The sequence below is a fragment of the Bufo gargarizans genome, chromosome 1 (genome assembly GCF_014858855.1).
Source record: "Bufo gargarizans isolate SCDJY-AF-19 chromosome 1, ASM1485885v1, whole genome shotgun sequence".
Taxonomy (NCBI): Eukaryota; Metazoa; Chordata; class Amphibia; order Anura; family Bufonidae; genus Bufo; species Bufo gargarizans.
Window position 1 is genome coordinate 392,226,735 of NC_058080.1, and position 14,447 is coordinate 392,241,181.

At 40.1% G+C, this 14,447-nt stretch overlaps 1 protein-coding gene across 1 annotated transcript in view; it reads right to left on the reverse strand.

Moving 5' to 3' along the window:
- The window catches only part of LOC122931665 (complexin-1), a 262,791-nt gene extending 250,346 nt beyond the window's left edge, over positions 1-12,445 (reverse strand). Inside the window, exon 1 of the mRNA XM_044285738.1 lies at positions 12,392-12,445. Within this exon, the coding sequence (XP_044141673.1) occupies positions 12,392-12,422 (31 nt within the window). The 5' untranslated portion in view covers positions 12,423-12,445. The remainder of the gene's footprint in view (positions 1-12,391) is intronic.
- Between the last annotated feature and the right edge of the window lie 2,002 nt (positions 12,446-14,447).

Here is a 14,447-nt window from a genome sequence, read left to right on the forward strand (position 1 = left end):
CCGTGTGGTGATCCAGAGGGATGTGGGTTCTGGGGACCGGGTATCATCTATAGGAGGGCCCCAGGCATTATGGGGTGGTATTTCTACTATTGGATAACCCCTTTAATAGTGGAGTATTATTATAATAAAAATGCTAATTTCAGAATTCAGAATTCATATATGGAAACTCTGGAAACTCAACGACCTCATGTACGAGTGGTGTGACTTAACAGTCATGGAGCCATCTTTTTTTAGTTATTTTTTATGTAAATGTATTTTAGCCTAAAAACATTGTAAACTTTTTTTTTATGAAAGATATGTTTTACATCAGCCACAGAAAATGATAAATATGCATGCTATTCTATGATAAATCTCACTGTTCATCTAATGGTTTGTTTTCTAGCCCCTATTTCTTCTCTCCTGAACAGTCTTCTAAGCTAATTTGCAACCACATATAAGCTAAGAAGATTTTCAGGAGGGGCCAGAGAGGCGAAGTCATGAGACTACAAGTCTACCTGATTTACCAAAGAACAGTTTTCAGGTGCTGCTACATGGTGTGAAACATAGAATCTGCAAATACCAAACATTTTTTGTTAAAAAAGAAGAAGAAATTACTACCAAAATGTGTTAGCCTATCAATAATAAAAATGGATTAAAATGTTGCCATACTTTTTAAGTTGACTATACACATTAGCTTTTATTATTGGATCTTGCAGTGTTTCTGACAAGCCAGATGAGAAACGAGAGTCAGAAATGTTTATAACCTGTAAGATGTTATTTTTCCCCAAAGATATAGAGAGCAGAGATGTCAAGTAGCCATCTACAGTATCTCTGGCAGCAAAAGCCACATATCTTTGGAAGCCAGGTCTCCAGAATATAGGACCCCTGCCATCCAGCTCTATTATGTAGTAACAAAGAGATTGCCTTCTGCCTGACGAAGGGCGCCAACCTAAAATTGTGCTATATTATATACAAAAGCAGTGTAATTTGTGGATCTAAATTGTATCAATGAAAGTCACTTACAGAAGACTGACACGGAAGTACTTTTCTACTCACAGTTGGGCATTAGGAAGAGATTTCTGGTCTCAGCTAAGCAATATCAACACTTAACATCACACCCTGCCACGTGATATGTGGATTCATGCAGGAGCTTAGCATGTGGTCATATTCAATTGAGATAAATATCAATTACAGTACCTGCCAGTCTCTCTTGTAGCAATAGCAAAACACTATTTAAACTGACTTCATATTACATGCACTGCGGTTGGTATATATAACATATTGAACAAGGCCTTTAGGTGAAGGAAGTCTGTACACTGAAACCTCTATGAAATGACTACCAAAGACTGGAGTAAAAAATAAAGTCTTAATATGCATAGGTTATAAAGGAACTGAACAACTGTATCTGAAAAATCTGCTGTCAAGGACGGACGGTCTTCTCAAAGAGAAGATCTTTTTAAAAAGTTTCACTGTACTTTATTTTTCAAAAATGATTTTGTTAACATCATAAGAGACCATATATATATATATATATATATATATATATATATTATATATAAATTAATTAGAAGACAGGAGCATTTCTCACCACAATTTCATGCTTAAAGTGGTTATCGAACAAAAACATTTATCACCAATACATGAGTTAGGTGGGAAATGTATAATCACTGGGGGCTGCTTTGATGGAACCCACTTGGAACCCAGTGGTTAGACATGTGTCCTGCTACTCCTTTCAACTTTTAGGGGACTAACAGAGATAGTTCTGCTGTAATGTGCATGCATAACTGCTACTCCATTCAAACTGCTCATGCAACAAGCGGGAACAGGAGTCTTAAGACCCCCATCCTAATGATCAGTGGGGCTACCTATCTTTTGGAAAGATGATAAAGATTTTTGGCGAAACAACTTCTTTAAGATCTTCTCTGTGTTATCACGGATATAGGCAAGCATTTTTCAAGTCTGCTATGCCAGTTTTGTGTCATAAAAATTTTGCAACATTTGGTGCATATTCTTGTGATACTTGGTAGGTCAGGATTTCAGATGAGAGCACCTTCATGTCTCATTTATTATTATGTGCAACATTTTAAAAGGTCGCATCAACCCACTTGTGTACTTTTACAGACATAGGTGTACACCACATTGCACTTGCACCAAATATATTATTACTGTGTGACATTAAATAAATTTTGATCAACCTCACAAACCAAAGATAGAAAACTAACACCAAAACCGCCACAAAAGAAAATTGCCCCTTAATGTCTATACTAAGCACACTCATTTCACTGAGACTGGTTCAAAAAGTGTGTATTGCAATTCTGCTAAAAACCTCCTTTTACTCGTGTTTTCTACATGATGCTCAAAGTAAAAGACAATTACCTCAACTAACAACTATTGACTAGTCTAGCTCTTATAATATTCACAATGTCAGTAAATCCATTATGCAGACAATATATTAAATAATTTCCAGTCTAAAAAAAACTATTAACTTGTGTCTTCTTTAAACATTAGTAATGCAAAATACTAGAGACCACTAAAAAAACTATTAACTTGTGTCCTTTCTTTCAACATTAGTAATGCAAAGTACTAGAGACCACTTTGTATTCCTTCTCTCCACTGTTAATATGCATATCTAGGCAGCATTGTGAAAATCACAGGATATATATAGTAAACTCTGTCTTACCAGAACCAGTTACTTAAAGTGGTTCTCTGGGATTTCGATATTGATGGCCTATCTCAGGGATGGACAAACTGCGGCTCTCCAGCTGTTGTAAAACTATAACTCTGAGTATGCCCAGTCAGCCTAGAGCTATCAGCCTACAGCAGGGCATGATGGGATTTGTAGTTTTACAACAGCTGGAGAGCTGCAGTTTGCCCATCCCTGGCCTATCCTAAGGATAGGTCAACAAAATCAGATCTGCATGGGTCCAACTCCCAGCACCCCTGCTGATCAGCTACATGAAGAGGCTGTGGAGCTCCATGATCACTTAGGCCTCTTCTAGGCCATGTAATATCATGTTAATCAGTGACATGAGCTCAGCTCAGCCCCATTCATTTGTGAATGGGGGTGAGCTGCAATAATAATGGATGACACTGTGCTTGGTAAGCTGCGAGAAGGCTGTGGCACCCACCAGAGCTTCAGTTATAAACAGGCATCTTATACTTAATGTTACTGGTGTGACGTCCTTTATGAACACTGAAAATGTGTCCAAATGCAGCAATAAGAGAAGGTAGACATGCTGCTGATTCGCCAGTTCTTTAAAGCACCACTTCTGTACTATAGTCTCAAGAGGCATCAATCTGAAAGGAATTAGGGTACTGCCACACGGTCATGTTGTCTGATGTAGTTTTGGTAGCCAAAACAAGGGTGAATTCAAAAAAGAGAACTTGTATCTGTCCTTTATACTTTCTTCCCTTTTACAATCCACTCTTGATTTTGGCTTCCAAAAGTGCACCAGGAAACCTGACCTTGTGGCCTTACCCTTAATCATTCACCAAAAGTCCTGTCTCCAATAAAAGCAACAGATTCACAGGTTCAAACAGACCCTGAAGATTCTGCTACAGCAAGTACTACTGTTCTAAGATAATAAATTGCTCCAGAAAAGGCAAGGGCCAAATGATTCAGACTCCTAAAGCTCAGAGAATTACTCAGAGTATTATTTCTATGGATACTTCACACTCTCTTTCTCTTTACAGTTAGGGACTCAGATGACCGTTATTTGGGGTACATTCCTTATATGATGAGTTTTGGACTATTGTTAGAGGCTAGTCCATGTGGCCAAAATGTCATATACTGTTAAGGAGATAGATACTTGTAAATGGCCTAACCCTTATTCTCTTATGGCATTGCTGCATTATTTCCTTTGTAATTGTTTTTGTCCTAGTTGGTGTCCCCCCATTCTGCCATTTTATTTTTGTCCCTTCTTATGATCTGCACATGTTTTGCCTCTTTTAATGCTGATATTATGTGGGCACTGTACAAGATGGCACCACCAAACTCTGCCGGTATCATTGGTTATGTGGAAACAGAGTCTCCTGTATGCCAGCTTGAAGGAGTAGCTTGGTGCTGACATGGGGCAGTGTTACTGCTAAATGCTGCATCATGGTATCACTGCAGGGGGGGTGGGGACCAATAGGATGGTCTAAAAGTCAGAGGAATGTGGCTCGAAAGTATAACTATTCAGAGTCAGACAGGACAGTGGACAGGGAGGCTGGCTGCCCTGAATACAACTACAAGATCTACAGTATCCTCTTGACAATAGTGTGAGTAGAGAAAGTGAGAAATAAAGGGAAAATTCCATGAGTATTACTCATCCTCTTAAGTATCGGAATAAATAAAGCATGCAGACATTACCACTGTGTTCTGCAAATATTTAAGTTACTGTTACATTTTAATTAAGATTAAAGCCTAACAGTCCACTAAGGGAGATTATACCCTGTTATATAGGTTTTGGACTAGAACTGTATCTGTCACATTTTGGGTCATAGTAGAGGAAAACCTCTCAGAGACCCATAGTGACATTGTAAGACTGGCTGTATGCTAACATCAATTTGGTGTGGCCTGACTTGCTGGAAACATATAGGGGCACATTTATTAAGACCGGCATTTTAGATGCCGGTCTTAATAAATCCCCATAGCTAGTGGAGGATCCGCCGAAGTTATGAAGAGGCACAGGCCTCTCTGTAACTTTGGCGCATCCAGCGTCAGTCCTAAATGTAAGACAGCTTCCAAGCTGTCTTACAGATAAATCCATCCCCTTGCCCGCCCACAATTTTATTGGGCATATTTCAGTATAATAAATGACCCCCATAGGGTTTTGAGGGGTTGCAGCAGTGACATGCAAGTATATTGCATGTGATCACTGCAGACAATCACTGCATGTGACCACTGCAGCCAGTCACTACATGTGACCCCTGCAGCCAATCACTGCATGTGACCACTGAAGCCAATCACTATATTCCTCAGCAGAATATAGCACATGTATAGCTGTATACCTGTGCATCACTGATGCTATCTTGTATACCTTGTATACAGAAGAATGTTAGTATAGGATGCTTTTTATTTTTGCTTTTTATTTTTAGGCATTTAATGGCATTGTGTGATATTAGGATAACTCAGACAACCCCTTTTAGGATCTCTTTAAAAGGTCATGTTACTTGCTAATAAAGTCATTACTCAACTGTTATATCCGTGTTGTTCTGGGAAACCCCTCTCTTATTCACTGCGAATGCTCTAAATTCCATGGACTCACATGGCTGATAAAGATGGTGATGAAAGGTTATCTGGGTTCAACCTTCAACCAAATTCTAATGAAGTAACCTAACAAAGTCAGACATTGAATTGAGTACAGTGCGTTACAAAAACACTTTTCTATTTCTGACTAATCTCAGGGTAATTTATCATGTTTCTGTCTTTCCAGAGTAGAAGAAGATATTAGTATATCATAGTCTATGGTGCTCAATGATATATGAAGCTTAGGTTGCTGCCAGATGTATAAATCACAGAACAGAGTAGCCTAACTGGGAGGAAATGCTCAAACCCCAAATACTGTAGGACCTTGGCACCTATAGGACAGTGTTCATACACTATAGGTAGGTTAGCGGTAGGTCCCGTACTACACAGAGATACCTTGGCGGGGTGCATGGGCTCCGATATGTTCCTGACATCAGTGTGAGGGTTTAGCCTTATATCTTCAGTTGCATACTATTGTGGTGCACCATTTGCAGTGATCTATTTACTCTTATATTTTCATCCACACATTATTTCATCTTGTGTAGGATGTTTTTGTAGTACATGTGGTCCCCTGCCGGCATCCTCCATTGCACGCATTTTTGCTGCGAATTGCTGTTAGCAACAGATCAAATGTGGAGGATCTGCTCCCCCGGTTATAAATACGCCACAATATTAGAGTTTGAGCATTTCCTACAACTTTATTCTGTGATTTTTCTTTATATTTATTGAATGTGCGGACGTTTAGCCTTGGTAACATTCTGGTGCACCTGGTAGCCTGTGTCATATGGCTTGCTATAGGTGGGGCTCGCAGCCTCCTCCCATTTTATTGTGATCTTATTTTGGAGGTATGTGGGAGTTTGGCTGTGAGTCGGACCTTGGGACCTATCGGACAGTGTTCACACACTATAGGTAGGTTAGGAGTAGGTCCCACGCTACACTGAGATACCTTGGCGGGGTGCATGTACTCCGATAGGTTCCTGACAGGTATATATTGGCTAAAATATAATTTTTTAACATCAGTGTGAGGGTTTAGCCTTGTATTGTCAGTTGCATACTATTGTGGTGCACCATTTGCAGTGATCTAACTGATGCCAGATGTACTCTGAAATTATTTCTAAATGATAACCACATCTATTAGAGATGATAAAGGAGACTGGCAAGAACTACTTTTCGAAGACAACGTCGGTTATGTTCTCAGTTGGACACTAACACCATTTGATAGAGCATACATTTCAAAATACAAGGCAGGCCGTCTCATCTGAAACCCATAACTGGGGTAAATGGGGAAATACACAATCAACATGGTTATATTGTCTGTCTAGACTGCTCTTCATTTCAAGTATTATCCATTTTATATACTGAAGTTACAGTATGTGACATGCTTTATTTTACTTATTCTTATAATTGCTTGAAAATTACAATGTTTCATACAATAACATACAAATTATATGATTATTGGGTTTGCATCTTGCTGGGTTGGCATGTTGCAGTAGTATGACGTGAGGGCAAGGTGAAGCATGTTATCAGGGATGGACTTGAAACTTAAAGTGGCCCTAGAAAAAATACTAAAAGTGGCCCAGTTTTGCAGTTGGGTCCAAATTGATGGAAGGCAGGGCCAGCAGTACCATATTGTGGAAAATGTTGCCACCCCAACAGAGCCAAATAAGACAGTCCATCACAAAATACATCACCAAAAACTTCCACTGGTCAGCAGTGCGGAGGGCCCAGGCGGCCGTCTGGGCATTGGCCCACTGGGAAATTTCCCTGTAAGGTCTAAAGCCCAAAAGCCCCTGCATGTTATAAAATGTAACCTCTAACATTCACGGCTCATCACCCTAGTGCAACATGTGTAAACCCAACCTTATTGCAGATAAACATCATTTGAAGTGGACTGTTTGCTGTAGGTTAATAATCCTTCAGGAAATATTGTGTTCTAGCCAGGTTACATTATTTGATGTGGTCTCATAAGCAGTGAAGCTGTATAATCTGTGGCCTTGTTACACATGTCAATAAGAAGCCAAAAAACACAGACGGCTATGAATACCTCTGGGGGCTTTTCTTTAATATTGCATTCTACTTAGTTTTGGCTAAAATCATTTTTTTATTACATTTTTTCAACAGCTTTTCCTTATCTGCACTAACAGCTCATAAACACTCATTATAGCTAAATGTGTATCAGTTTGATAAGAACTTAGCTTAAAGAGGACCCTTCACCGGTCCTGACATTATAATGTAGTTAGCTGACTGTGTAGGGCATACTGAAGATATGTTATAGCGCTTACTATATTTACACTACGTTTGCCCACTGTGCCCCCTGTTCTGGTTTCCCGCCTAATATGTAAAGACCTCCCTGTTTCTTAGGAGGTGTCTCTTACGTCACAGGGAGAAGGAGACGCCCCTTGAGAAACAGGGCCGTCTCCTACTCCCTGTTCCGATGAAATTAATTTACATACCAGGCAGGAAACGGTGGGCACAGCGGGCGATTGGAGCGGCCTTTAGGAAACATGGTAAGCGCTATAACATACCTTCAGTATGCCCTACACAGCCAGCTAGTGATATGATAATGTCAGGTTCGGTGAAAAGTCCTCTTTAAATGAGCTGGCAGGAGCTCAGTGCAGATTCCTAAGGCCCCTTGCAGACAAGCGTTCCTCCCGCAGCGAGTCCACAAGGCAGCTCCCGGCCTGACCTCCCAGCGCTGCCGGGGGTCGCATAGCATTATATTGATTTATGATGCTATGTAACACTTACAGTTCTGGAATGTATTGGATAACACTGGCATAATGCTGCCAGTGTTATCCAATACATTCCAGAACTGTAAGGGTTACATATTATCATAAATCAATATAATGCTATGTGAATCCAGTCAGTGCTGGGGGGTGAGGCCGGGAGCTGCGATGCGGACTCGCTGCGGGGGGAACGCTTGTCTGCAAGGGGCCTAAGTGATTGACTGAAAATGGGAAAGCAGTCATTTACAGATACACTACAAAGTGAAAGCTGTAGAGGAAAACATTTTGAAAATTTAAGTCTGCTGCTGGTTCAACTTTTATCATATCTCTAAGCTGATTATTGTATATCAAAACTCAATATTAATATTTTCAGCTTTTTATTGTATTCACTGTAACAAATAAGGCCCTATCTTGTACCCCAGACTACCCAGCAAAATGTTGATGAGCCATGTCTGTGCTTCTGTGGCTAAGTTACAGAGTCAATATTGAAGTTGTACTACTGCCAGATTCAATTACATATCTTGCCTGTACTTTGGCTTTTTCAGCTTTTACACATATCCAATGGCCTACACTTACTATTGTGCTTGTATCTGAATCCAAGCTTATTTTATGGCAAAATCTGGTGCATTTTTTATGCAGCCTGTTTTAGATGTGTGTTCTTTAAATGAATGTCAAAAAAGAAGTTTCCAATGCACCTCTCTGGCTTAGTGGATAGGGGACATGTCTTAAATGGAATCTGTCAGCTCCGAAACATACCCAAACACGAGTAAGTGGTGTATAGTATAAGTGGTGCTTGCATTCTGATGCTGTGCTTCCACAAACCAGAAGTAAATGCATTGAGAGGACTCCTCCTTGAGTCCTCTCCATTATGTGTGTAAGCTCAGGAGTCCTCTCAATGCATTTTACTGCAGGTTTGTTGGAGCTCAGCATCAGAATGGAAGTGAGTATGGAGATTAAAATTACATAGTTGGACTCAGCAACACTTACACCACAGACTGCTTACTCTCGTTTGGGGGGTTTTCAGAGCTGACAGATTTCCTTTGAAATGGGACAACCTGCACCAAAATTTTGCCACAAAATTCTGTCACAAAGGAATCCAACCAATAGGTGGTATAAAGCACCAAAAGCCACTGTGATAAATTTGGCACATCTTTAGACTGCCTGTGCTCTACATTTGATAGAGAACTAATAGATCTGCCTCATTGTGTAGATTAAACTCAAAAACAACATCCTTATTGGCTTGACCAGTTGCAGTTAGGAGTGTGTAGATATTAATGGGAACGTTGATTTTAAGCGGGGATGTTAATTAATGTTGTTTTCTACTACATATTCGGCCTCTTCTAATTAGGCTTCTGGCACAATTGTATACTACTTGTAATTTGAAACTATTTCAACTAGTGTAGAATATACTATGCGGATCATACTATGCTAAATACGCCGCAATCTGTGGTTTCCCCTACTCACGCCAGGTCTAAAAAAGTAGGTGTGGTGTGGGTGGGGAAGGGGATGGGCCCGTCTAATTGACTACACCTGGTTTAGGCATAGAATATTGTCTAAATGTAAGACAGCTAGGCGGTGGTTATAAAGAGGCCGGCGCCTCTACATAACTCCAGCAGATCCAATGTAAATTAATGGAGGATACTAACCCCTACAGTTCACTAAAAGGGGAACCACCAATAGCAATAACCATAGTTATTTTATTCAGTTAATTAGCGATTTCACTAATATTATTAATGATCTATGGAAAAATGCAATTTTCAAGCTCTTTTCTGTTGAATTTTAAATTAATTTTCTAGGACTTAAATATTGATGATCTGTCTTCTGATGGGTCATCAATATTACATTGCTGAGGGATTGACTTCCAGCACCCCTCAACTGAACAGTTGTTGCAAGGTGTCATGGCACTCAAAATAGGCGTCCATTCACACGTCCATAAGTGTTTTGCGGATCCACGGATCCGCAAAACACGGACACCGGCAATGTGCATTCCGCATTTTGCGGACTGCACATAGCCGGCACTTAATAGAAAATGCCTAATCTTGTCCACGGACAAGAATAAGACATGTTCTATTTTTTTCGGGAACAGAATTGCGGACCAGGAAGTGCGTATCTGCAATTTCGGATCCGGGCAGCACATCGTGAATGGGTCCGCAATTCTGTTCCGCAAAATGCGGAAACAAAATTGCGGACGTGTGAATGGACCCTAATTCTAAGGCCTCTATCGCTCACATGGCCTTTGCGCAACCCAGTCAACCTACTCAAATAACTGAGATGAAGTTGCAATACCAAGCACAGCCACTATGCAATGTATGGCACTGTACTTGGTATACTACGAAGAGGCTGCATCACTGGCCTGAGGACCATGGGTCCTTCAAACAGCTCATCAGTAGGAGTGCCAGGGGTCTTCACGAATCAGCTACTGATGACCCATCCTGAGGATAGGTCATCAGTTTTTAAAGGGGTTTTACAGTTGCATAATATTGATGACCTATCATCAGAAGAGGTCATAAATATCAAAATGGTGAGGGTCCAACACCTGGCATCCATGCCAATCAGCAGTTTGAAGGGTTTGTGGTGCTTGTGCTCTTAACAGTTTACCTGCATGCCGTCTCCTTTGTAGTGGCGTAGTGCTGGTGCAGTGCAATTACAACTGCTCGTCCCATTCACTTTAATGGGGAAGAGCAATTACACTGCATCACTACACATTGCTGATCGCTGGGGGTGCTGGGTGTCGGACCCCTGCCAATCTGTTAATGATGACCTTTCTTTTTTTTTCTAATCTTTTGGAATCCCTAATGTAACTCAGCAGGGATGAGTATCTTGCACAATCACTTGTGCCTAGCATATACATTACTTGTACTGCGGTAATCTCAACCTATGGTTTAACTCTGGGGAACACCCTATCATTGATATCATTATTAAAAGCTATATCACTCATTTGTATGTATCTATAGATGGAGAATATAAAAGTATATCACCTGTTTGGCCTGCAGTTCCTTGTGGATCGGTGCTATTACCATTATATGAATAAAGCATAGCCATTATTACATTCTTTACATTCAAATATGAACTTCTAGTGTATATAAATCTTATCAAAACTGACAACTATTGAGGCAAGCAAGCATTACCTAAATACACCTGCTAAGAACATTAACTTAGAATGGCATCATTTTCACCCCATGGGTTTAAACTTACATAAAACCTTGTACATAGCAGCACAATGTATTTTCCTATTTTTAACCTTCAACTACCCTCTTGGCATAAATCAATGGAAATAAAAAAAAAAATCATTTTAACTACAGTTCACTGAGTTTTAATTATTTTCTTTATCGATAGAGCTGTTTTCTAAGTGAAGGGTTTGACAAATGGTTTTATCTGAAGCCTGCTTAATGGATTCAGTCCCATTTCAGGTCTTACTAGAGTGTTTTTCTACAGTCAGCAGATCCCAATCAATCCATTAATTCTACTTGTTAAATAAAAGATTTGCGCCAAACATGATTTAATGCAAGCAAAAAATACTGCAGTGCACAATTTAATACGGCACCCAGAACAGAAGAGCAAACAGCCATATCTATGGCTCTGCTGAAAAGAGCTGCAGTGTGTGATTGTCCAGGAAAGTGCTGGTGATCTTGGCAGAAATGAAGGTACTAATTACCACAGTGGTAGAACATTTTAAAGCAAATACATCATTTTCGAAATGATCAACTATCTGTTTAACACAGAGATGGACTTATATGCTGCTTTCCATTAAAACTAAAATATCCGTAATTAAGACTCGGTTACGTCATTATTAAATTAAAATGCATCTTACTAAGGCTCAATTAAACATTTGACAGTCACTTCGAGGGGAGTGACGCATTCTGCACATTCAATGGAATGCATATGGACGCTATACTACCATTTGCTAAGATTAATAAGCAAATGAAATGGTTAGCTGGATGAAGCAGCAAAGAAAATGACATTTAAATGTACGTGAAAGATGTACATTCCAGTGCGCTTGATCAAATGATTTATACCGTGCTCAGACGTCATCAGCAAGGAAAGTAGTGTACATTCTCAACTTGCCCAGGACATTGCATTAGTTCATCCATTATTTACACGCCATTTTATATGTATGCAATCTCGACTATATTAGATAATAAAAAAAAGGCGAAATAAAATGTGGCATCCTCTTTGATGTATATTCGAAAGCATTTCCGAGGTGCTAAGTAGATGCAATGCAATGTGTGAATGAAAGCAGAATTATCTTGTGACTTCATTACTGGCAAAATATTCTAAAAATAGTCCCAACTTACTCAAATGTTTTGCCCCTGGCTATTCAGATGGCGACTCTGTAGTATTTTACCTTATGGTGCAGAGATATAGGGGAAAGGGGAGGAGCGTTGGGAATTGACGCATTGTACTTAAGTTTCTGACATACTGTCCTGGGTTTTGATTAAGGAATGTCTACACTTACCTCCCAAAGCTTGCTTCATAACAAAATCCATACTGATGGCTTTTGATTCCTTCCACTCAGTGTATATTATATATTACATGCAAGAAAAGCAGGTCAATTCCTGTGTTGTAGTCTGAAATACATGAAAAAAAAAAAGATATACTTATATAGCTTTACATTGAACATCAACCCTACGACATTGAACAGTATAAAAACTGAAAATAACAACCAGTCTCCATAGTGACCCTATACATACTTCCAATGTAACAAAGAATCAAATGAGGTCAAGGAGAAGCATACATGGAAAATAGTTTCCTATAGCTCTCGAGTAACATCAACATGAAAAGTATTAATTAATGTCTACCCATGAAGGATTATTATCATTCAGGAGGAATGCATAATTACAATTTGTCTTAATAGGGTTCTATTGCCTTGAAACATGCAGACATTTAGCCTTGAAGGTGTGTCCTATGTGTGACTTCCACCAGCAGCTGGATGGGCTTGTCTACAATGTCTGGTGGGTAGTGTCTAAAGGGACATTTGAAGGTGAGGTGACCTGGTCCCACTTCATAAGTTACTGCAACCTTTGCATACTGGCTATACAATGTTAGAAATACACACAAGACAAAGATAAACCAACTAGGACACATTTTAGGTTAATGAGGTCAAGTGCAAGTCACATTGCTAAAGCATGCTTCGACTTCTAAATACCACAATGTGGCTTGTGTTCCCTGCTGTCTCCACATTTCACACTAGGCATGGAGAAACAAAATGTGACATCAAGTAGGACGCCTCACACTTTTCACTCTTCTGTTTTGACAGCCTATCTACCAAAATAATAAGTAACAAAACACAAAATCACTCTTCGCAGTAGAATGCGTTCCACCTCACTGCACAACCTAGTGGGTTGCAACATATGATATCCCGGAGAAGTCCTACTCCTGCACTGCAGGTGATAAGAACTGTCATTCTCTCAATACACCACAGCTTGATGCCTCCCTCTACTGGTACTTCAAAGACTGGCACATTATGACTCATTGAATATCCTAAAAAGCAGCACTGATATTTAACATTGGAACCCATTTGCATGTAGAGTTGGAAATGGACCAAAATTTTTTTAAAAAGTTAAACCTACCTAACTGCCTGCATGTCACAGTGATATCATATTAAAGAATATTCTTGAAAAAACTTCTCTGCATTGTATCATTCAGCTATCTAATACTACAACAGTAGATGCAGCATGCCCAGGATAGCTCTGCTGGTCGATAAATCTCAGCACAGTTCTCCAAGGAAGCGCAGGCGGCAACATACTGTATTAGAAGCAATGTGTCGGCAGAAAAGGACATAAGAAGCACAGCAGAAACAGTGACATAAGAGGACACAAGCCATGCAAAGGCTATGCCTGGAATTCCACGATTAGCTCGGCTAAGAAGAATTACCCTGTTATCAGCATGGATGCTCTGGACCTAGTTTCAGCACCAGGCAGGATGGGACAGCTCCCTACCCAGATGACTGCACAGGCAATGCAAGCTAAGGAGTCAAGGCAAATGAAAATAACCAGCCAGTACCTTGTCTTCTTGAGCAGAAAGGAGATCCTGCAGTTTGCCTGTCCTTTCAGTAACAACTCTGCACCATGGAAGGAAAAGCTCGCCCCCCTCCCCCTAGAGTATCATTTTTTTTTCTGTAGCACAGTCTCCTCCTCCCCTAGTCCATGTGTGCTCTCAACAGGAACTGCAGCCGCTGCTGAAGGGCATTTAGGGAAGAGACAGCTTCATGAAGTTACTGTATTCCCTGCTTAATAATGACCAGATCTCACAAGGGCACATGGAGGGGATGCAAAAGGGGGCCTACAGCAGAGAGAAGCAATGCTGGCACAGCCACAGAGAGAGGTGAAGCAGGAGAATGATCAATAACCTCCCTGTTCTTTCCTTCCATACATTCTCTTTTTTTTCTAATCACAGCATTTCCGGAGCATCCCACTTGCATTTATTCGATCCCTCCTTCTAAGCATGTCACCCTCTAGACTATCCAGTTTTTTCTCTTTGTAGTTCATTATAGGATGACATAATGGAGTAGG